The sequence below is a fragment of the Equus przewalskii genome, chromosome 1, assembly GCF_037783145.1.
Source record: "Equus przewalskii isolate Varuska chromosome 1, EquPr2, whole genome shotgun sequence".
Lineage (NCBI taxonomy): Eukaryota > Metazoa > Chordata > Mammalia > Perissodactyla > Equidae > Equus > Equus przewalskii.
The window spans coordinates 147,576,718-147,600,480 of record NC_091831.1 but is presented as its reverse complement, the minus strand read 5'-3'; the positions used below and the strand labels follow the sequence as shown (position 1 = coordinate 147,600,480).

General features: G+C 54.5%; 2 protein-coding genes and 1 pseudogene across 4 annotated transcripts in view; 2 read left to right on the top strand and 1 right to left on the bottom strand.

Moving 5' to 3' along the window:
- RTF1 (RTF1 homolog, Paf1/RNA polymerase II complex component) overlaps positions 1 to 7,046 on the top strand; it is a 42,711-nt gene extending 35,665 nt beyond the window's left edge. Inside the window, exons 10-18 of the mRNA XM_070625030.1 lie at positions 502 to 589; positions 690 to 797; positions 1,373 to 1,450; positions 2,099 to 2,220; positions 2,407 to 2,464; positions 2,902 to 2,979; positions 3,454 to 3,549; positions 4,316 to 4,427; positions 4,931 to 7,046. Of these exons, the coding sequence (XP_070481131.1) occupies positions 502 to 589; positions 690 to 797; positions 1,373 to 1,450; positions 2,099 to 2,220; positions 2,407 to 2,464; positions 2,902 to 2,979; positions 3,454 to 3,549; positions 4,316 to 4,427; positions 4,931 to 5,037 (847 nt within the window). The 3' untranslated portion in view covers positions 5,038 to 7,046. The remainder of the gene's footprint in view (positions 1 to 501; positions 590 to 689; positions 798 to 1,372; positions 1,451 to 2,098; positions 2,221 to 2,406; positions 2,465 to 2,901; positions 2,980 to 3,453; positions 3,550 to 4,315; positions 4,428 to 4,930) is intronic.
- LOC103562248 (large ribosomal subunit protein uL23 pseudogene) lies at positions 4,929 to 9,986 on the bottom strand (annotated as a pseudogene).
- ITPKA (inositol-trisphosphate 3-kinase A) lies at positions 7,855 to 23,693 on the top strand. 3 transcript variants are annotated; one of them, XM_070625052.1, is made up of 9 exons: positions 7,855 to 7,990; positions 9,620 to 9,740; positions 14,329 to 15,671; positions 21,563 to 21,659; positions 21,745 to 21,961; positions 22,104 to 22,308; positions 22,519 to 22,620; positions 22,888 to 22,959; positions 23,076 to 23,693. In XM_070625052.1, the coding sequence occupies exons 3-9, from the start codon at positions 15,183 to 15,185 to the stop codon at positions 23,277 to 23,279; spliced, it is 1,386 nt and encodes a 461-aa protein (XP_070481153.1). In that variant the 5' UTR covers positions 7,855 to 7,990; positions 9,620 to 9,740; positions 14,329 to 15,182; the 3' UTR covers positions 23,280 to 23,693. The 3 variants fall into 3 exon arrangements, with proteins under 3 accessions (XP_070481153.1, XP_070481160.1, XP_070481142.1); XM_070625059.1 differs by lacking the exon at positions 7,855 to 7,990 and having other exon boundaries at positions 9,600 to 9,731; XM_070625041.1 differs by lacking the exons at positions 7,855 to 7,990; positions 9,620 to 9,740 and adding an exon at positions 14,096 to 14,235.
- The last annotated feature ends 70 nt before the right edge of the window (positions 23,694 to 23,763 follow it).

The window sequence follows — 23,763 nt, the reverse complement described above, 5'->3', positions numbered from 1 at the left end:
CACAGAGCAGAACTAGAAGGACCTACAAGTAGGGTATACAACTATGTGCTGGGGGGCTTTGGGGAGGAGGAGAAGAAGAAGAAAACCAGAAAGGCAGTGTTCTTCGTCTGTAGGGAATAGGGTGTCTTTGCCATTCAGGTATATACATGATGTTTCATATTCTTGATGCCAGTTGACTGTGAGGGATTTTCCTGTGAATGGGCTTCTGCAGCGCCGGCCGAGTCTGTTTCCAGCGCAGGCTTTGATTCTTAACCCTGGCTGCCCATTGGAACAACGTGGGGGGTTTCATTTGTTTCATTTTGGTGCCTCGTTCCTACTCCCAGAGACTCTGATTCCGTTGATCTAGAGTGGTGCTTTGGAATTTTTATAAGTCTTCCTAGATGATTCTAAAGGGTAGCCAGGATTGAGACTCACAGAGAAGGTAGTACAGTCTGGTAGGGCTGCTTTGCTGGTGCTACAGTCAACATATCTATTTTTGGAGATGCTGTCTTTTTTATGTAGGCATGGCAATGACCAACGCGTGTTCCGCCTAGAGTTCGTCTCAAACCAGGAATTCACTGAAAGCGAATTTATGAAGTGGAAAGAAGCGGTAAGTGGATAGACAGCACCTGGCAGTTGTTCATGAAAACACTGAGAGTGTCTCTTTCCAAAATCCCTTATTAATAACCTTTTATCATGTTTTGGTGCAGATGTTCTCTGCTGGCATGCAGTTGCCCACTCTAGATGAAATCAATAAGAAGGAATTATCTATTAAAGAAGCTCTTAATTATAAATTCAACGATCAGGACATTGAAGAGGTAAGAAACCTGGTACCCTAGAGCCTGGAGGTTCATCAAGAACCAGTGTTAGAGCAGATCATGACTTTCTTTTCTTTCCGGATATCTTGACATTTTTAGCCCTGCTAATATCGCATGAGGCTGAGGGAATTAAACTGATACTGTTATCTTATTATTTGTAGTTCATCAAGATTTTTTCTGTACATTCTCATTTGAAGTCATAGACTAAAGAAGTGTATTCTGGATTCAGGCTCTGCCAGGCTTGGTCCTTAAGAGTTTTCTTTCTTCAAACATTTTGGTAAAATTCTTTGATCTCTGTTCTCTTGGACAGTGGCTGGCCTTACAGTGGCCAGGCCCCTGGGCTGCTGCTGTTTATTGGTGCATGTTCCTTCAGACTGTCCCAGAAAAATCTCCGTGACCCGGGAAGCAGCATAGTATCCCTTGGAATGAACTCCCTCTCTCTCTCTGGGGCGTGACACTGCTATAGGAAGAGCAGTCCTCTTAACTTGCTGTTTGCCTCCAAAATGAGCTCACTTAGCCTGTCTACAAAAATAGTGTAGGAATACCTCACTGCTGGTATCTCCTCTCTGGTACAGATTGTAAAAGAGAAAGAGAGGTTCAGGAAAGCCCCACCCAACTACGCTATGAAGAAGACTCAGCTGCTAAAGGAAAAGGTAAGGATGTACTGACAGACACATGTTTCTCCCCGTCCTGTAAGGAGATGTGGAAATCAAACGCGTTCACCCTCTTGCCCCAGTTACTGGTGGCAGGATTGGGAGATAACGCTGGACTTGAACGCAAGCAGCACAGTGTTTTCTTGGCACCTGGGCAGCATTCCGTGGCCACTTTCCTTTCTGTAAGTTAAAACTGATCTTGCTCGTTCCAGGCTCCCTACTTTCTAGTCTCTGTAGTTTCATGTGTAATAAGGTAGACCCCAGGGTGTGTCAGCACTGAGTCTGACCAGACAAATGATACGGCCAGGCCCAGCTGCGGTGGGTAGTTTTCCATTCTTCACATCAGGATGGGATGAGCCTTGTGAGGGTGAGCTAGCCATATGGGGCCTGGGTTCTGAGATTAATGGTACACATCACTGCTAACCGGTGGTCCCAGAACCGGTGGTCCCAGAGCCAGATGGCTATATGGGAAGATGTTACCACTACAATAAAAGATATACCTTGCGTTTGAAAAGTTTGTTTTCAACATTCTTTCACGTTTCCTGTCATTTGTTCATCACATGAAATATCTTTCCTGTGCTGGAAGTAAGGGGACACTTGATATAGGGCCAGTCATAGCCAAAATCTCATACTTTTCTCTGTGTGCAGGCCATGGCTGAGGACCTCGGGGATCAGGACAAGGCCAAACAAATCCAAGACCAGCTGAACGAGCTGGAGGAGCGGGCAGAGGCCCTGGACCGCCAGCGGACCAAGAACATATCTGCTATCAGGTGTGTCATGGAGCCTGTTTTGATTGGGCTGCATCCTTGGCCCACAGACCTTGCCACAGTTATCCGGCCAGCCTGTGGCCTTGTACATGCTGTGCTGCACTGGCTCCGCATATCTCTGGGTCAGGCTCAGTGGTTCCCTCCCTGCTCTCACAGACCACTGACTCATCCCTCTTACTCACTCCACAGTTATATCAACCAGCGGAACCGGGAGTGGAACATTGTGGAGTCTGAGAAGGCCCTTGTGGTGAGTTACACAACTTTATCTGGATCACTGAAAACAATTTTAGTTAATAAAATGATGAGATCTTGTCTACATCTTTCTTGAGTTTATTTTTACATTATTGAAGTAATTTGTACACTAAACATACCTGTGATCTCTATGTGCACCTACACCTATATAATTTTATTAATTTGTAATGCAAAGCAGTAGTCTTCTGCGCGGTCTTACCCCTCCCATCCTTAGATTCTACTCCATAGGTATTCATTTTGATAGATTTCTAGTTTTGTTCTTTTGGTGGTTGTTCCTGTATGTTCTCTGGTGTTCTTGAAGGGAAAAGGGTGATAGACAGCTTTTGACTTTTTTCAAGCCCTTGCAAAGACTGTTATTTATATGTAAGCTTATGTTGAATGAGAGGAGCGGGGAAGGAGATAGTGTTCTGTAGTGCATGCTGTCTATTTCAGGCTGAAAGTCACAACATGAAAAACCAACAGATGGATCCCTTTACCAGGCGGCAGTGCAAACCTACCATCGTTTCTAACGTGAGTGCCTAAAGAGGACGTTTCTAGTCGGGACCTAGATTCTGGGACATAAAATAAATTCCACTAGGAGATTAATAAGGAAGTTAAAAATAATGTTGTCTTAGTGGGATTTGCTTGCTTCAAACTCTTGGGTCTGGATACGTCCTTTTTTATCTTGCTATAGGACGTATAGGTGGTGAAAACCTGGCATGGATTTATAGAAACCTGTGGACTACACCCCCTGAGCCAGTGGGTTTACCAGTGCAGCAGCTGTTAGGACTGTGTGGGCTGGGTCACACAGTTAGGACCAGGCTGGGCTGGGCTTGGCTTCAAAGCTTTTAATTGCCTCTTTTCCGCCGCTTTGAGAACCCTGCTAAGCTGCTGATGGGTCCACTGCGGTGCTTGTGATGTTAGTAGTGGTAGGTGGGAAAAAATCTGGCAGTAGGACTGTGTGAGTGTTGAACAATCTCTAAAGTAACTTATTTTCTCTCTCAGTCCAGAGACCCAGCTGTTCAAGCTGCCATCTTGGCCCAGCTGAATGCAAAGTACGGTTCTGGAGTGTTACCAGATGCTCCAAAGGAAATGAGCAAGGCAAGTGCAGTACCGCCTGCCCCGTGGCCTGCAGAGCTTGGCTCCTGGCCCGACACCAGAATGAGCACCTCGCCTAGTTTGGGCTTGGTTTTCCCAGCTGGAAGAACATGGGGTCCCACTTGCCATCCTTCCTCCATCCCAATTATTCACAAATGTAATAAACAGCTGTTGAATTTTGGTCAGGCGACCTAAATTCTAAACCCAGCACTACCACTTCACTGAAGCCTTGACTGCGGCTGTAGGCAGCTGACGTCCAGCCCTCTGATCCACGTTTCTCATACGTAAAATGGGGATGATACTCTATTCCCTGCCTCCCTCACAGGATGATTAGGGGGGCAGAGGACGTGTAAGGATCAGACGCTTGTGAAAGTAAAAGCTCTTTGAAAACTAAAATGTTAAACCCCGAGAAACTGCCCATTTAGAAGCAGTTTTCTGCCTAAGTGAGGTCTTTCCCGGGGGAGCCCGGACTGTCCCAGGAGTTCCTGAAATCTTGAATCAGAATGTGGCTTGTTGTCTTAAGCCCAGTCTTTCAACCCTCACCCCACAGACGTGGGCCTTCCCTCTCCTCTTTGCGTTTAGGCTTCAGAGAAGAAACCTCTTTCTCTGCAGCCTCTCCTGTCCTCCCTCTGAGAGAAGGAATCCGAAAAGGGCCTTAGTAGGAAGAGCTAATGAACTTGAGCAAAAGCTTTTGCCATTAGTAGCTGCTGCTTCTTGAAGTCCACTTAGGGGTATGTTTTCATGCTTAGTTTTTCTCTTCACATTGCAGGGTCAGGGAAAGGATAAAGATTTGAATTCTAAGTCAGCCAGTGACCTCTCAGAAGACTTGTTCAAAGTACATGATTTCGATGTGAAGATTGATTTACAAGTTCCCAGCTCAGGTAGGTAAAGGTGGGGAGTGGCGATGGCCGAGGACCAGCTGGCTCCATGGCTCTCAGCGTGGAGGCCAGATTAGGAAGCCATGAGAGTGTCTGCTCATCAGTGTTTATAGAGGCCAGAATACGACAGGCCGCAGCTATGTTCTGAGAGGGAACAGAGACAGTCAGGAAGGCCACCTGAAGGAGTGAAGTGCAAGACTAAAAGGACTTTGGGGGCTGGCCTAGTGGTGTAGTGGTTAAGTTCGGGCACTCTGCTTTGGCAGCCCAGCGTTTGTGGGTTCGGATCCCAGACACAGACCTACACACTGCTCATCAAGCCATGCTGTGGAGGTGTCCCACATACAAAATAGAGGAAGATGGGCACAGATGTTAGCTCAGGGACAGTCTTCCTCAGCAAAAAGAGGAAGATTGGCAAGAGATGTCAGCTCAGAGCTGATCTTCGTCACCAAAATAAATAAAGGACTCTGTAGGTACTTTAGATGCCAATTTTCTCTTCTTTCTCATAGAGTCAAAGGCTTTGGCCATCACCTCCAAGGCTCCGCCAGCCAAGGACGGGGCTCCCAGGAGATCTCTGAACTTGGAAGACTACAAAAAGCGACGGGGGCTTATTTGAGCACACCCAGCCTGCTGCTCCTGACCCTGCATGCCCCATCACAGTGTCCCACCTTGCCTCTTTTCCTTTCATTTGCCCTCTTTGGGCTGGAGCAGCAGTAGAACTGGGAAGAGACTCTGAACTGCCAGTCATCTGTAATATAAACCATTTGCTGTATAGACCTCCCTTGTCTGTACCATCTCCCACCAACTCCCAGGCCCCACCCAGTGTGGACCTGGGCTCTCTTGGGCTTTATCCATGTCTTTAGATTTGTGTTTGGCTTTTTTTTTTTTTTTTAAACCAACACCGTTCATTGGCCACTCTGCACGCATTCAGTATTACCGTGGAGCTGGGATTCTTGCTGAGCCCCTGGTGGCGACAGCAGCAACACTGGGCAGTCTCCTCTGCCGGCTGCCGTGGACCCAACCTTTGAACGTTTGGCACCGACCCTTGTGGAGGGAGAGGGGACTGGGCACCTGCAGTCCTGCTTCCTCTCTCCTCCTCTGTCTCTGCTTCCCATCTCTGCGGAAGAGAGGTTTTCAAAACCAATTTAGTTTCCAAAAAGTGTACATTTGTCGGGGCGGGGGGGGTCTGTTTGAGAGAGAGAGAGTGTGTGTGTGTGTATGTGTCTGTAAGTGTGTGGATTTTTTTATCATTTTTTTAAAATGCAGTACTCTTTGTATCAGTCCGTCATGGGTCTATAGCTGTTTCAGATTTTTTTCAGCTGTACTTGAGCATCTGAAACTGCAAAGAAAGAAACTCATTAAATGTGATTCTTCTTACTAAACAGGCCTGACTGCTGTAGCTGTGTAACCTCCCTCCCCCTCCTCCTCCCAGCACCTCCCCACCTCGAGGAAACTCCCCAGTGTGGCCCATGCCCTGTACGCTGTGTCCTGGCAGGTGGGAGGGCAGCCCACGCCAGGTGCTGGGGAGGGCAGTGCAGGCGTCCTGCTCATCCCCTGGGTACAGCCCACAGCTTCTTAGCTGAACCTGGAGTACGTCTCTTTCCCACTCCATGTACTTGTCTCTTCCTAGTGATTCTGTTTTGCTGTTTCAGCAAGAATAACATTTTGTTTTGTTTTTAAGAGAAAGTATTCAACGTGAATGTGGAGAGAACGAACACAAAAAGATCTAGGTTGCAGATGTTACAAGCATGTGCAGTTCTGTGTGTGTGTATCCATATATATATATGGTGAGCATATATATTGTTGTGCAGCTAGGGTGAGGCCAGCAACGTGTGTATGTCTTTATGAAATGTTTGAAAAGAGATAAGCTGACTGCTTGATAATCATTCTCAGGTGTAAAGCTCCAAGTGTAAATAAAAGTGGCATTTAACAAATCTTTTCAGAACAAAGTACAGCTGACTATATATACCAAGAACTAAGCTAAAGGAACAGCTGAGAGCTGCCGACTCCCACGGAGGGAGAGGAATCCAGAAGCCCTGCAGTGTGCTCCATCCTGCTCTCCTGTAAGGAGGTGGGATGACGGGAAATCATGGAGTCAATTTGTATTTAATCATAAAAATGAAATTGGTAACTCTTCTGGGTTCACTAGAGCCTCAGTGTTGCTTTAACTTAGTTTACACTTTTTTATTTTAAAAAAAGCAGCAATGGATGGTTTTTAAAAAGTATTGTGACTGTAAAATTGATAAATATGACTAACACAGCTATGTGGTAGCTGTGACACAGTTTGTTTGGGCAAAGGAGTGGTGATGGACTCATTAAAATCATATATACTTGAATAGTCCATTGACCGAAACCCTTTACAGACTATTGTGTAAATGTGGAATCACAGACTGTTAAACATTGCCTGGACTCCGGCGGAGTCCCAGAGGCTGCTGGGACCTCTCCTATCATGACAAACTTGGACTTCTTTTTCTTTCTGGTTTTAAAAGACATGAAATTATAGAATCCATATAATTTGCTGGAGTCATTCTGATCCACCATGTAGATCTGTATTTAGTATCATTTGGATTTGGAGAAGTGTCGATTACATTATGGCTGTGTAATAAAATTTTTATTAAAACTGCATCACACTGTAGCCCCTTTGCCACTGCCTCCCCACGTGCAGCTGCTGAAACTTGGAGACGCCAAAACAGCAGGGAGAAAAGCCAACCAAAGAAGACTGAAAGTCACCTTCCCACCTGGGTGGCCTGCTTGGTGATGGAATCGAGACTGGGGACTTGTCTCCAGTCTCAGCGGAGGCAGGGCCTCGGAGCTGAGATCTTGACCGGGCTCAAGACACTGGCTCTGTCCCACCAGCTGGGCTGCTTAGTGCTTCACAGTCTCTTGTGCTGGGGAGCTGCTGCGGCTGCCCCCTACTCCACCCCCCACCCCACGTAGTTTCAGTGTTGAAGGGTGTGGCACCTAATGCTGTTTTTTCACTTCCTTCCAAAAAGCAAGAAGGCCAACGTCCATATGCCTAGTTCACCATCTACAGGTCTGTTTGTCTGTCTTGCTTCTGACAGGTGCAGGGAAAGTCTGCTGCCTGCAACTTCCCTTCAAAGAATGGTTTTGTTTTCTTGTTTCTGTGAAGTCCTGAGCTGTCACTCAAAACTGTACAGATATTTGTAAATAAACTTTATGCCCTGTTTTAACAAGGGGATCACATTGAGTCCAAAGATTGCATCCCGAGTGGCAACTCTCAAAGTCATGTTTTGAAAGTCCAAGCAAGCCTCTCTTTTGCTTCCTTTCTCTCCGTCCCCTTCTCTTAGCTGTCCGCCCCCAAAGTGAAAGTGGCTGTTTCAACCCTCCAGCAGCCTGGTTCCCCAGAAGCCTCTCTGGTATGTCGTAGTTGTCTAGACCCAGGGCACCCTCCAATTGGCCTGATTGACTTCCTGCTTTGGAAGATACCGACAAGCTTTAATGGAACGAGGTCGGCCCTGGAACCCTGCCTCACTCTGGTGAGAGTCTGGTCCTTCCAGCTTTCATTTGGCCTAAGCGCAGTTCCTCTGCTATCCTGTTTTCTGCCTATTGTGAGTGCAAAGGGGGAACCCAGGGGCTGTGAGTGTGGCTACGGAGGAAATATTGATATCCTTCCCACAGCCTTCAAGCTGGGGAGATCTGTAAGGACGCCACACCCCCAGTGCCTGAAGCTGCGTCTCAGACCTCTCTGACCATGTTTTAGCTAGGAAGCAAGATTCTGTATCATCTACTCCCCTTTAGAGCTGGGAAGGTGGGAGGTGACAGTCACGATAGAAGGAGCCCAGTCCAAGCCTGCCTCTGGTGTTGAGAGAGGTGGGTCCCTGGGGCTCACTCAGCTGCTGCATCCCATGAGGTTTTCTCCAACTCCCTGCTGCTCCCGCTACCTGCCTGTTGGGAGCAGTGGGCTCCCTTGGGTTCTAGAGAGCAGGGATTCTGAGCAGAGGACAGCCTAGTCCACTTATCTCCCAGAATCTGGTGCTATGGGGCAGCCATAGCTGCCTAGCTTGGGGAGCAAGGGAGCTGACTGCCTGGGAGAGAGGGATGCAGAGGGAAGAGGGGTACAGGGTCAGTCAACTTCGTCTTCCGGAGTTGAGGGGAGGGGTGGCTGTCCTCAGGGAATCCTGAGTGGTGGTGTCCAGCAGCTTTCTGGAGCAGAGCAGGGAAGCCAGCAACCCCCAGCTCAGAGTTTTTTGTGTGTGACTTCCCCGACCAAAGTGGGCCACTGAGCTCCCTTGGGGAGGAGAGTTTTGGGGGGCTGGAGGGAACAGCGGCAGCCTGCCTTCTCTGTAAGGTTCCCCAGGCCAGCCCCTGTGCCGCTGAGTGGACCCTGGAGGTGGGGTTTCTTGGCCCAGCGAAGGGGCTTAGCCTCTGTAGCATAGGCTCATTTAGGGCTTACAGATGGTGCTCTGGACCCGAGGGTGAGCCACAAGACACAGGCTCAGTGCAGGGTTCATATCCCAGCTCTGCCACACATGACCTGGGGCTGAGCTAGTTAACTCCTCTGAGCTGCAGTTCCCCATCTTTAATAGAAGATCTGTCAGGATTGTGTTAAAGATTAAGTCTTCCTTTCCCCAGTGGGGGTCTGGTAAATGCTGTTGTTAGTGAGAGTGGAAGCCACTGGGCCTCAGAGGAGAGACTGTGGGGCAGAGTGGCAGGGGTGGGGATAGAGGGGGCAGCCAGGAGAGGCAGGGGGCGGCAGCTGCAAGAGAACAGCCCCAGCCTGGGCGTGGGGCAGAGGCACGACCAGAAGCTGGAGTGCTCAGCCCAGAGACTCCTGGCAGCCCCTACCTCGGGGCCAAGAAACCCTCCTCCAGGTTGAGGTTCCCACAGGTGGGCACTGGGGCAGGCCGCCCTGGGGAACCACCCAGAGAAGCAGACCTGCCATTGGCCTGCCTCTTTTTTTTTTTTTTATAGTGAAAAAAAACTTGTATTTAGAATTAGCCAGCTGGACTCAGTTTAGATGATCCCAATTTTGTTGGCAACATCCGAAGCATCTTAGTCAGGAGCCAGTCGAACATATGCCTTCTTCTCTCCATCAGGCCTGATCAGGGTGTTGACCTTGGCCACATCAATGTCACAGAGCTTCTTTACAGCCTGTTTGATCTGATGCTTGTTGGCCTTGACATCCACGATGAACACAAGTGTGTTGTTGTCTTCTATCTTCTTCATGGCTGATTCAGTGGTCAAGGGGAACTTGATGATGGCATAGCGGTCACGCTTGTTTCTTCGCGGGCGCTCTTCCGAGGATACTTGGGTTGCCTTCGGAGCCGCAGTGTCTTGGGCCGTCGGAAGGTGGGTGAGGTACGGATCTTCTTTTTTTTGTGGCTCTGGACACCTTTTAGCATAGCTTTCTTGGCCTTCAAAGCCTTTGCTTTGGCTTCGGCTTTGGGAGGGGCAGGGGCTTCCTTCTTCGCTTTCGGCGCCATCTTCCTGGCCTGCCTCTTGTTGCTGCTATTCTCTCCAGCCCCGAAAAACACCCCTTCTTTGCAGATGGCCAGGCTGAAAACGTCATCCTGCTCCCAGCCATCATTGACTCCGAAGGTCACCACCGCCACCTGGCAACCACCAAGAGTGTTTAAAACATAAAAACAATACCCTACCGGAAAATAACTGTAAAGAAGTCTAACAAAATTCTGATCCTTCTCGTGGTGGCTAACTATCTCTGTACCTTCTTCAAAACATCAGGGGTTTTTTTCCTCCACTCTTTTAGCTGTTGATGACCCTGCTTTGCTCAGCACACACATCTTGCTAGGCCACACACACATTCACCTTGCCTGGAACGCACTGGCTATGTATCTCCATCCATTTTCCTGGAGAACGCCTCCTCGTCTTTCAGCGCTCAGCTGAAAAGTCACCTCTTCCGGGAAGCCTTCCCGGATCTCCTTCTCCCGCTCGGGTTTGGGAGCACCTCCAGGCGGCTCACTCACCACGCTGTACTGTTATTTGTGAGTCTGCACCCCTAGTCTGGAAGCTGCTTGTGTCTGCCGCATTTTTCTCCATAGCCCCAGCACCCAGCGCCGCCTGGCACTTAGTTAATGCCCAATAAACGTGGTGGAGGGAAGAGGGGCGGGGGGAAAGCGGGAGCGGCAACGTTCTGGGGCGTTCAACCCCACCGCGCCGCTCCCATCCTGTTCCCGGACCGCAGCGCATGCGGGAATGAAACCCCGGGGCGCGGACGCCGCCCGCAGGAGCAGCCCCGGACGCCAGTCCTGTGGGTTCCACCCGAGGCCGCGAGAAACCGCGGCGTCAGGTGGAAGCGTGTGCGCCGCGGACCGGGCACTCCCTCCCCGGACCCGGAGTCTGCGCGCCGCTTCCCGGCGGCTCCCGGTTCTTCCTCCGCTGGATGCTCTGTGGACTTGGTCGCGGAGCACTGGGGGGGAGGTCACGAGGGCAGGCAGAGAGATCACACATGGAATCGGGCTGCGCCCACCCGCTGCGGTCACAAAATTGGGGAGGTGCCCTGGTGGGGACATGGGGGGCCGAGCCGTCGGTGCAGTCTGAGCCGCGTTCTTAGAGCAGTCGCCTCGACACCGTCCCTGACCTCAGATGCTCCCAGTCCCTTCTGCCTCCGCTTGGCCACTGGGAGAGACTTTGCGGGTTCTGAGTTCTGGAGAGAGGGAGCAGGGAGAACCACAGGAACACAGGCTCCTGGGAGGAATGGGGAACCTTGTTTCTGAAGTGTGTCAGGAGAGAAAATGTTCTTCTTGCGCATACACAGGTGTGGTGACACATTTTGTTCGTTTTTGATTAGAGTGACTCAGAGGATGGAGGGTCATCGAATGCTGCTAGATCGCTAGTCCTGTTAAACTATCCTAACACCCAATCCCAGAATATTCCCACGAAGTCTATCTATTATGGGGCCGGTGATTGTGGGGAGGAGAAACCCAAAGGCAGGGCAAGGGGTCTGGGGCTGTCAGGTGAAGACAGCCACTCGCTCCTCTCCCCAGGAGGAAGGAGACCTCCCATTCTTCCCCAGACTCACGTGTCCGTTGGCCCTGGCTCTGGCCAGCCCCCCAGCACCCTCTCTGCTATGCTCTGGGCAGAGAAGGGCATCAGACTGACCAGGGTTGCGGAGTGGTTTGTGTGAAGCAGCTGACAGACCAAGGTCTCGCTGACAGCTCCTTGGAAACGAGAGTAACTGCAGCCATTTAGCATCCTGGGGCCTGTTTTCTGGTTGGATCCTTTCTGTTTCCTTCCTCCAGAAGACCATGTAAAATGATACACCACCGCTCCCAGTAAGGAGGGGTCATCAAAGGAGCTCCTCATTCCTATGTCCCTTTCACTCAGCACAATGCCTGGTTCATAGCAGCTTCTCAATGGAAGTTTCTGTTTGCTCTGTGAATGAATGAATGAATCACAGGTATTGTCACAGAATATTGGAATCCTGAGGTCAGAAAGTCCTTGGAGGACGCCAAGCCCCACAGAGCATGTCTGGGAGTGGTGGACTAGAATGAGACCCTGCACGACCTGGTCTAGAGGAACATTTGTCCCCCAAACACACACGCACGCGCACACCCACACACACACACACCCCCCATAGAGACTCTGCCCTCTCTGGAGAGGCCTTCAAGTCCTCTCAAAGCTACAGGCGGCCCATTCAGGAGTACAGGTCAAAGGCTACACTCCATCCTCTCTGCCCCAGGTAAGAGGCCCTGCCTGCAGCCTTGGGAAGCAGAAACTGGCACTGGGCCTGGCAGGGGATGGGGAGCAGTCACCTTGCTCCTGCCCCTGGGGCCGTTGGTGCTGCCCTGGGGGTGGGGTAGAGGAGGGGCAGAGCTCAATGAGGCAGGCTAGGGAATAAGATCAGGCCCGCAGAAACCCCTCACCTCACACATCCCATTTTCCAGGCTCCCCCTTCCCACGTTTGGTGCCCCAGGGTTGTTACCTCACAGGAGGGATGTCGCTCTCAGGCTTGATAAATCCTGAAGGCCATAGAGAGGGGTGAAGACTCAGACACCCCAGGATGCAGGCCCCTAGGGTACAGGAGGAGGACCCCTGAACTGAGATGCTGAGAAAAAGAAAGCTCAGTTCTCTCTTCAGACATGCAGTTGGCCTTGTGGATGAGGCAGAGGGACTCCCACGTCCTGTCTCAGATCAGCCATCCAATGACCATCGAAACCTTGAAACACTCTTCTAGGCTCCCGTTTCACCATGTTGTGCAGCACACCAGAGGCTGCTTCCACAGCTACACAGCTCTCGGTCTGATTTTCACCCCATCCCTCTACTCACAGCCTCGAAGACTGGGGAAACTGAGGCACAAAGAACAAGATTCCAGGATTTGAAGTGTCATTCTTGGCTTGACTAAGAGGAGAGGAGAGCCCCTTGACCTTGTCCCATAGCTCTATTGGGACCCCCAGGCCCTGCCCCAGTATGTGCCCTTATGCTTTCTGCCTGTGTTAGGTGGAGGACAACTCTGCCCTCATTGGATAAGGAATTAGGGACTGAGCTACAAGATGCTGATGAAAGAAACTGAGCACAGTACAGGAATAGGAGTCAGGGGACCTAGCCAGGGCACACTCTGGCTTTTCCACCAACTAGCTGTGTGGCCTTATACAAGTGCCTTAACCTCCCTGGCTGAGTCACTTAACCCCTTTGTTACTTCTCTATGGTGAATGAGGAGGACAGGAAGCATCTAAACACCCTTCCCACTCTAAAAGGCTGTGAAAGTAGCTCTCAGTTCAGCACCCTTTCCCAGGTCTGCCCTTACCTGGGACACCTGGGCTGGGATTGCAAAGAGCTCTTCTTCAGTTGCCGGCCCTTGGGCTAGAGCCTGGCACTCAAAGGAAAGGAACTGCCCCTGAGTTTTCCCTTGGCAGCCAGGACAAAGAGCAGCTCCCAGCCTGCTGGTGCCTCCACCACTGTTGCCCAGGCATTGGCTGGCACACATGTGGGCAGCTTACACTCCCTCCTCTCACTTCCCTCCTCACTTTCCAGTTCTGACAGGTCCTTGCTCACTCTCCCTACCCTGAGTTGGCCCCCAGCGTCCCCCCTACCACCCAGGGCAGTACCTTCCCAGCTCCCACCACGGACCAGGGTAGCTGGGAAGGAGGGAGAGAAGTGAGTGCAGGAGACACGGGTATTTCTGGGCCCTCAGGCTCTAGAGCACACCCCTCCCACAAAGGCTCCTCCAGATCTCTGCGACCAGAGAAGGTGGCCCTGTGATTCTCCAGGTTCTCCGCAGAGGACTCAAGTATTCAGGCTGTTGTATTTCCTTCTTTCTCCTATTCCTTCATTTCCTCCATTTCTTCTCCCTCCTCCCACTGTTTCTTCTACTCCTACTTTCTTCATCAGTTCTCCCAGGATCTTCTCCTTCTTTCTTTGCTGAAGTTTCCCATTCTCTGTCGGAACCCTCCTTCTCTCTCCTCCTGGCCCATCCTTGACTCCTGGCTGAAGGGAGATAAGAGAAGGAAAGCTCCGCCCTTTGGCCTTCATCAGCATCAGAGGCAATCCTTCTGGGGGCGCTCTCACCATGGTATCCCGAAAGACCCCCAGGCACCAGGCCCCTGATGAAGGATCCTCATGCCTGGCATTTTGGGGAAGACAGGAAATGCTGTGAAATACTGACTTCTACTCAAAGCAGCCTTGCAGTTCAGCTGACCACGAACGTGTCAAATGGCCAAGACCCACTACAACGATGCCACCGATGAGCATGTTGCTGTGTATGAAACACTTTACCACCAGCAGCGCTCTCCTTGCAGTTCCACAGCCACAACTCTGCGGGTCACATGAGGTTTTCCTAAATTCACAAGAGAGGAAATGGGACTCAGAAGGGTGAAGAGACTGCCGAAAATCACAGGTAGAGTGAGCTGAGACCGGCTGTACCACCCACACTAAAACTACGCTAACGTTTTAGAGATTGCTCATCTTTCATTTTATTTTATTCTCACAGCAATCCCGTGCGGTGGACCACAACCTTGCGGAGGAGAATCAGCAGTCCAGGGAGGTGACATGACTTGCTTACAGCCCCACAGCGGACTCCAAGCCCAGAACTCCATAAGGACAGGAGGAAGAAAGGCTCAGCACCTCTCCCCGCCCCCCCAGCCTGTAGCCAGGGATGCTGCCGCAGGGATGAAGGGGGAGATCCAGGCCCCTTCCCCGACCTTAATCTCTGCCCTCTGAGAAGTGAGGAACTGAAGGGGAGAAGCCTCAGCTCCTTCCGGGACAGAGTCCCCACTTGGGCGCAAGCCCTGTGGGGAGGCTTCCTTGGGAAGCCGATTGCCTTGAACTCTACACTGAAGCAGCCCCGGGGGCAGGAAAGCCCCGGAGACCTGGAAGCCTCGGCCCAGGATGAACGGAACGCGGAAAGGACTGGGTGGGAGGGCAAGAGCAGGACCAGCTCCTCCCCTGCGAGGTCAGGGCCCTTGAGCAGCCAGGAGAAATCCTTCCCAGCCCCAGAGCCAGGCGAGGCAGTAGCGCCCGGGGGCGGAGCGGCCCCTCCCGTCTCGTCGAGGGCGGGCACTGAGAGGCCGCGAAGGCCAGGTCCTGGGTCTGCGCGCACGAGGTCTGGGCTTCCCGGCCACCCGAGGAGCAGCAGGGAGCCTTCCCCGCCGGGCCGGGGCCGGCGGAGGCCCGCGCTTTCTCTGAAAGCGAAAGGAGTGGGCGGGGGGCGCGGCCGAGGCGGGGCCCGGGCGGGCGGCCGCGCAGGCTCCGCCTCGGGGCAGTCTCGAGCCTGGGGCGCCGAGCGCCTCCAGTCCCCGCCGCGCCGCGGGCTGGTGGGCTCCGCGGCGGCTCTCGTGCCGGGAAATGACACTGCCCGGGGGCCCGACGGGCATGGCGCGGCCGGGAGGCGCGGGCCCCTGCAGCCCGGGGCTCGAGCGGGCCCCGCGCCGGAGCGTAGGGGAGCTGCGCCTGCTCTTCGAGGCGCGCTGCGCCGCGGTCGCTGCCGCCGCCGCCGCGGGGGATCCCCGGGCCCGCGGGGCCAAGCGGCGTGGGGGACGGGTCCCCAACGGGCTTCCGCGGGCTCCCCCTGCCCCGGTGATCCCGCAGCTGACTGTGACGGCCGAGGAGCCGGACGTCCCCCCGGCCAGCCCCGGGCCGCCCGAGCCGGAGGGCGGCTGTCTCCCGGCCGTGGGCTCGTCGCACCTGCAGCAGCCGCGCCGCCTCTCCACCTCGTCGCTCTCCTCCACTGGCTCCTCGTCGCTGCCCGAGGACTCGGAGGACGATCTGCTGAGCGACAGCGAGAGCCGGAGCCGAGGCAACGTGCAGCTGGAAGCCGGCGAGGAGCTGGGGCAGGTACGGGCCGCGGGGGCGGGGCCGGCGCCGGGCGCGGAGGCCGCGCGCGGGGGACCCAGCTCTGAGCTCTCCCAGGACCGACTCCTCCCCGAGCGCCCGCCGCGGAGGGTCGGATTCTCACTGTTTAGGAGAAACGTGGGGCTCGGAGGGAGGCGCCAGGCCGACCTCTCGCCTTGGCAATTTTCACCCCGGTTCCACGGGCGGGTCGCGGCCTGGGTCCTGGGGCGTCTAAGAAGGAGAGTGAAGAGGAGTCTGCGACCGGCCACGGGGACCGGGTGGGGAGGGGGGAGCGCGACCTGCTGGCTGCGAGGTGGGGCCGAAGGCATCGGAGGGGCTTGGCCTTGCCCCGCGAACTCTCGCAGGGAGAGGGGCGCGCGAGCTCCCTCTCTCCCAGCCCCCTCTCCCGCGCCGCGGCCCCACCCCCGCCGTTGCCACGGTTCCCTCTCCTGAGTGGGAGTGGAGCGGCGCTCCAGGCTCTGCTCGGGAGCCGCCGCCGTCTGCTCCCGGCGCCCGCACGCGGCGTGGACGCGGGGAAGGGAGGGGCGCGGGGCTGGGAGCTCCGGCAGGGAGCGGAACGCAGCCTTTCCCGGTTTACTGCTCCTAATTGTGGCCTGGAAGAAGGTAAACTGAGGCTGAAAGGTCGGTATCAGCCTAGTCTCCGCCTCTGGTAGCCTGGATGTTCCGGGTCCAGGTTTGACCCTCGGATAACCCTCGCCAGAATGCGGTGAAGTCATTCCCAGTGCCTGCCCCTTAGGGGTGTGCGGCGGGCGCCCAGGACTGCCGTCTCGTCCCCCTTGTTTTAACCAAGGCCAAATACTTTAAATAACTACCCGTAGTTAACGCGAAGGAATTGCTTTAGATGCACGTTATGCAAGTGTCCCTGGAACGGAGAGGGAGGCGAAGGGCGCCCCGCCGGCTCTGGTGGCTCCTGGCCTGCCCAGAAGGGCGGTGAGAGCCGCAGTGGCGCGCCGGCGTTGGGGGAGAGCTCTGGGGCTCGACCTGGGCCTGCTGAACCCGCGCCCCGCTGCACGCTCGGATTGGGTGAGGCGGGGGAGACTCTGTAAACACTTGCAGTGGGTCTGTGACTCAGTTACCCCCTGAGACCTACACTACTCAGAGGGCTGCATGGTTTGTAAGTGACACAAGAGAAAAAAAAAAGTCTCATAGAGCAGAAACACACCCCGCCGCCAGGTGTAGGGTGCAGGGAGTCCCTCTCTCCTCCCCGGGGGGGTAAGGGTACTCCTGACCCGTGACTGTTCCTCGTGCAACCCCGGCCCATGTAGGGAGGCAGGTGCCGCCGAGGGGTTTCCAAGGAGGTGGGATGTGGGGCAATGAGAGGACACCTCCCTCCCCACCTCCTCCGAAAATCCGGAGCAGTAGCTCTGGGTCCCCGCTCCCCCGCTCAAATCTCTGACAGCTGAGAGGCGGGCGCAGGAGGAAGGGCGCCACGGAGGCAGCCGCCAGCAGGCAGAGGAGGTCCCGCGGCCCAGGCCTGCGTGCACCGTAGGCAGCCGGCTGGGGCACGACTCCAGGGACTAGTGGCAGCTGTGCCCTGAGCGTCTTCGGCCGGCCTCGCCCACCCTCGGCCTTGCCGTCTGCTGGCGCGGCCAGGAGCTGGCGCAGATGGCCGCTGAGGGCCCCTCCTGCTCCAAGGCGGCGTCTCTCAGGCCTTCTCAGCCCCCAGCCCGCTGGGGCCTCCCCGAAGGCAAACAGCCACGGCGGCAGCAGATAAGCCCGGGGCTGTTGACAGAGGCCGCCTGCGTCCGCGTGGGAGGGCCCGGCGCGGACTTTGCCTCGTGTCCGGTCCGGGGGCGGCACAGCGCCCGCGCAGGCTGCCGGCAGGGCTTCCCCAGGCTGGAGGTAGAGCCCGCCGGCTGGCTGACCATGGAGGATGCACCTGCGGGAAAGATACTGAGGCGGCGCTCGGGGAGCTCCCAGCTCGCCAGCCCCTGAGACCCAGGCCTGGGCGGGTAACAGGAATAGCGCAGAGCAGGAGCCTTGGGAAGGCCCTACCTTACCTCTGCCCGGCACATACATCCTTTCCCTTCTCCTCCTAGGAGCCCGGCACAGCCTCCCTGGAGCTGGGCTTCCCCCAGGGTAGTCGAGACTGGGCAGCGTGCCTCCCCTCCGGAGGCCTTTCCCTTGGTAGAGGGAAAAGCTATGGGCAGGGAAACCCAGACAGGCCAGGAGAGGAGTTGGGGGTCTATCCCCAAGGGCAGCTGGCTGCCTATTCTTAGGCCTTGCCTTTATCTTAGAACAATTTTGGGGGGTTGCCCTAGCAGAAGAGAGGGTGTTTGGCTCCTGTTCATTTGCTTCTCTTCTCTCAGTGCTCCAGGATGGGTAAGGAGACCTGGATGCCATCCTGTCCTGGACTCAAAACTCCCACACTTCACTTTTCACTAATTATAGAGCAGAATTTAGGTTAACAGACTTCTTTTTTAAAAAGCAAATGCCCCTGGGAGGGTGAAGTCGTGGGTCACTTATACCTTAGTGCAAATCATTTTATAAATTGAAACTGATTGCTCTCACCACCACCACCACCACAGGGAGTGCTAGTTTGATAGGGCAATGAGAACATGGGGTGGGGGTTGGGCTGGTCCATAGCTTCATCCTCAGACTGCATCGTTGGAGGTAAAGAGTGGGAATCGGGAAGTAAGGGGATGAATACCAAAGACAGCAAAGAGGCTGTTCTGGCAGAAGAGACCCTGAGTGTATGGTGTGAGATAAGAAGCAGGAGTCCTCAGGGCTTCCAGATGGAGCTAAGACAAAGGAGAGTCTGAGGCTAGGGTCCAGCCAAGCCCTGCTCAGAGAGTGCTGCTCCCTGTCCAGCCCCAGGGGTGAGGAATTATCAGAGGGTCCTCCTGTGCCTTCATCAAAGACTCTTTCACACAGTCAACTCTTCTGGGCTCTTTGTCCCAAGATGCCCTGTAGCCTCTGACTGTGAGTTGGTTTCCTAGACTTCTGTGGGGAGTAGACCTGGCCAGAGGATGGGGCTTTGGCCCTCTTTTAAGCTAGATTTTACTTGGTAACATAATGAATCTGCTTTCTGATATCCATACAATAAAAGCCTTACCTGCTCAAAAATATCTTCCCTGCTGTTGTTTGTGTGCTAAAGTCCCCACCCACCCACTGAAGTAGGATCCTCCAGGAGTCTTTTAGGACACATGCATTTTTTATATACATCACGTTCCCTAGAGGAGGTAGCTCCCTAAGATGAAGATGGCAGTGAGTTCCACGACATCAATTCCTTCCATGTTTGACCATATCCATTACTGGCTGGGGAGCTAAACCCGGTGATACCAACCTCGGGAGGTGGCTAAGAGGGCTCAGATGACATGACAGGTATGAAAGCCCTATGTAACCTGCATGTCTGGAACCAGCCTTAGTCTTCACTGCTCTTGGCTAATATGATCCTCACAAAATAGGGAGAGTCGGTGATGACCCCATTTTACCTCATCTCGGGAGCAAGTGATGATGCTGTGTTATCATCACACGTCAATAAAGTGCCAGCAGCCCAGGACTGCGGGTACGAAATCCTCTTCTACCAGGCCCACCTTCCACCTTCCAGCCCCACTCACTGCTCCCACATGATCCCAGAAGAAAGGATGCTGCTGCTATCCCATCTCACCTAACCCAGGGCTGGTTCCCTCTTCCACTGCGGGGGCTGTAGAACTAGATGTACCCTCTGACTAAGTCTGTTCTAGTCCTACTGTCCCCCAAATTATGACAGTAGGTCCCTAAAGCTGCCTGAAGCCCCACCATTAAACTCGTTCCTTTGGAAGAAGGCAAAGGCGTCCAGTCAACAGAGAGGGGTCCCAAGGCAGATCTCAGTGTTTCCCCAGGGATGAAAATACTTACACCACCTTGTGGCTGCAAATCACTTCACCTTGTACAAAGCTCTCTCTCCTGTCAGGTCCCATTCGACCCCCAAAGGGAGTCAGGTGGTAACATGGACTTGGAAGCTGCTGGGGCAGTTGGAACATGAGGAGGGGGTTGGGCTGGTAGAGAGCTTAAGCCAGAGACTAGGGGGGTGGAGGCAGTGAGTGAGGGGATGCTCACTCCTCGAGCCTTGGTCTCCTTCTGTAAAATGGCAATAACACCCCCACCTCATGCACTGGCTATGCATGTGCATCATCATCATCCTCCTGATTCTCACATGAGTGTGGGGGAAGAGAGTATAGGATGGTGCTGCTGAGTACACATGGCACATACTTCTTCCTGGAATTTTATTTGAGGATTTGGAAGTGGGAGTTTTAGAAGAAAACTTGGATTTATTATGCAGCATAATGCAAACCTTGCATATATTTAAAGAGTAAAAAGGGAATTTTGAACGAGATGTCATGCTTCTAGTGGGCTGCTTCTGGCTACACCCCCAGATCCCTGGGGATTGAACACGTGATCACACCCTGGTGTGCCATGTAGGGACTTCAGTAGGAAAACAGGAGCAAAGCTGACTGATGCAGGATGAGAAGTGCCTGGCATGCAGTAGGCCGTCAGTAAACGGTGCCTTGGGTTATGGCAGCAGCTATGTCCTCCCAGAGAAAACAAGCTCACACAGATGAAATTCTCACTTGGGTTCACTCAGCTAGAAAGTGACACAGCCAGGACTGGAACCAACTCCTGACTACCCATCCAGTACTCTCACTAACCCCCATCTTCTCCCACGGGAAAGGGCTTCGTGGGCAGCAGCCTTCCCCTGCTTAGGCCACTGCCTCAGTTCTCCCTCCCACTCTTGGAACTCTCTGTGGTCAGTGAGGCTGGAGTTCTGGGTTCCAGCCCTGTGGGGGCACACATGTGGAACTCCTCTAAAAGGCAGGCACACAGTGTGGATGAGCAAACCTGTGTACTTCAGAGGGTAGACACAGGACTGATGAGATCTGGGTGGGAAGAGGAAAGGTCCAGAGTATGAGATGCTCTCAGGACTGGGTGGAGGCCAGAAGCAATGGTCATGAGGCAAGAAATACACCAAAATCTACATTTCCTTCCCAGTTTCACCTAAGATGACAGGCCCTCAGCCCTGCATCCTGTTTTCAAAACTCAGGTTTCTGAGTCTAGATCAAGAGCAAGGGTGCCCTGGGCCTTGCCAACTGGCAAGGAGTGACACCGCATCCAGACATACCAAGAGGGTCTCGGGGAGTCCCAAGCCATTCTTTCTCCAGGCCCTGCCAGGCTGACCTCCCTGCCCTGGGCCTTTGTAAAGGTTTTTTTCTGTGTTTGTCTGTCTCCTTAAATGAGAGGAACCGATGGTCCCAAGTGAATGAATCAATAATCCAGATTTGTCCAGCTTCTGCTTCATGCCGAGGAATGGGGTGAGAGGAGCCTGTTACACTCAAGTGTCACTTACTACTCACAACAACCCAGAGGTTATTTCCCCATTTTATAGATGAAGAAACTGACACCCAGGGGCTTGTTTCTCAGGCCTCAGAATCTCCTGAGGCATTGGTAGAAATGCAAATTTTTGGTCCCACCCTAGACCTACTTCCCTGTGGTCAACCTGAGAATCTGTATTTTTAAAGGTGACCATCAGGCGATTCTCATGCTCACAAAAGTTCTAAAACCTCGACAGAGCAGTTTAATAACCTGCCCACGCAGCTTTCGAGCAGCAGAACTGGGGTGCACACCTGAGCCTTCTGAGGCTAAGCCCAGGGCTCTTCTCAGCACATTCGAGAAGCTGGATATCTGTCACCACCCCGTGCCGCCACACAGGCTCACAGTAAACTTTCTTTGAATGAATGAATGAATCATCTGGCCCTAGCTGCTTGCAGTGGGCTGGGGTGGAGTGGGGTGGAGTGGGGTGGGGTGGGGTGAAGCAGGGCGAGACCCTGTTCCAGAGGGAGGACGTATGCATTGCTGAGACGTCGACGTGCAGACCGCGACCGTGTTGCTTTCAGAAAAGCCACTGGCAGAAGATCCGGACCATGGTGAATCTGCCTGTCATGAGCCCTTTCAAGAAACGCTACGCCTGGGTGCAGCTGGCTGGGCACACAGGTGAGCGCGGGGCAGGCGCGGGTCGGGAGGGTGGCTGTCCGGAGGAAGAAGGGACTAGGCGGCGCTAACTGACGCCCATCTGCAGGGAGTTTCAAGGCGGCGGGCACCAGCGGGCTGATCCTGAAGCGCAGCTCCGAGCCGGAGCGCTACTGCCTGGCGCGGCTCATGGCGGACGCGCTGCGCGGCTGCGTGCCTGCCTTCCACGGCGTGGTGGAGCGCGATGGCGAGAGCTACCTGCAGTTGCAGGACCTGCTCGACGGCTTCGATGGGCCCTGCGTACTTGACTGCAAGATGGGAGTCAGGTACGCGGGCCCTGCCGGGCCAGGCGGGGACCGGGCGGGAGGCCCAGGGCTGGAACGAGCGCTCTACCCCGTGTCCAAGGTCAAGTTCGACGGGGTCCATGTGTGCCCCCACTCACGCCCCGCCGCTGCCTCGCCCCGGTAGGACTTACCTGGAAGAGGAGCTGACCAAAGCCCGCGAGCGGCCCAAGCTGCGGAAGGACATGTACAAGAAGATGCTGGCGGTAGACCCTGCGGCGCCCACCGAGGAGGAGCACGCGCAGCGCGCCGTCACCAAGCCGCGCTACATGCAGTGGCGAGAAGGCATCAGCTCCAGCACCACGCTTGGCTTCCGCATCGAGGGCATCAAGGTAGGCCAGGCCTGCTTCGCTTTGCACCGCCCCGACCCTTCCTCCACTCCAGCCCTCCTGGCAACCCCCCAGCCCATGAAGAGGCACCCTCTGGCGGCCGTCTTGCTGTCCCTGGGAGCAAAGGTCCCGGGAGGTACCGTGGCTCTAACCTGATCCTCTCCCCTCGGGTGGGTACGGGGCCCCTGACACTTCCTGTCCCACCTCCTTCAGAAAGCTGACGGATCCTGCAGCACCGACTTCAAGACCACGCGAAGCCGGGAACAGGTGATCCGCGTCTTTGAGGAGTTTGTGCAAGGGGATGCAGAAGTGCTGGTGAGCGCTAGATCCTAGAACCATGAGATGTAGGGGAGCCTGGAACTGAGGGGTGCCCTCGCCTAGTGACCCCTATGGTAGCGTTTATCGCATTGTGTTGTAATTGCTTTACGTTCCTGCTCTTCCGGGCTGCGCGCCACGTGGGGGCCTGTGTCTTCCTCATGACGGTATTTGCCAAGCCGAGCAGCCATCCTGGACCCTAACATTAGCAGAGGCTCAATTGGCGTTTAGTTAATTTGCCCTCCTCTCCTACCCTACCCTCTCCAGAGGAGGTATCTGAACCGCCTGCAGCAGATCCGGGACACCCTGGAGGTCTCCGAGTTTTTTAGGAGGCATGAGGTAAGTGGGATACCCTCAGGTGCCTGGTCTGTGGTCTGTGAGGGGTCTACAGAGGGAACAGGATGGGGGGCTGCTCCGGGAAAGGGCCCGTGGCCTGACTGTGTGGGGCTCGGCAGGTGATAGGCAGCTCGCTCCTCTTCGTGCATGATCACTGCCATCGCGCCGGTGTGTGGCTCATCGACTTCGGCAAGACCACGCCCCTCCCCAACGGCCAGACCCTGGACCACCGGCGGCCCTGGGAGGAGGGCAACCGCGAGGACGGCTATTTGCTGGGGCTGGACAATCTCATTGGCATCCTTGCCAGCCTGGCCGAGAGATGAGGCTGGGCCTCTGTCCCCGCGTGGACCGGGCTGGTCTGACAGATGGACCTGCGGCTGCGTCCCCGCCGCAGAGCATGAGGGCGAGAGACTGAAACCCCGCGGTGCGGGGGCGGTTCACACGGTCCAGCAGGGCCAGGTGCCAACCACGACGGGACGCACTGCACGTGCCGGGGGCTGTTCCCCATACAAGCCTCAGCGTTCCCAGAGCGGATGACACTAATTTAAAGGGGGAGGGGCGGGGTAGAGTGGGACAACGGGCTTCTCCCTCAGCCCAGCTCTTCTGAAGGGGCTCCATACCCCTCCAGAGAGGCCAGATAATGAATTTTATTTCGCAGGCACTAGATCTATTGGTCTAACCTCCCACACTACAATGGACTCCCCTTCCCAATAAAAGAAAGACACCAGCTTTGGCAACTCAGGTCTCCTCCCCCCTCCTCTGGTCCCCTCTTTCTTAGTTCCTTTGCATCCCTCACATCCACTCAGA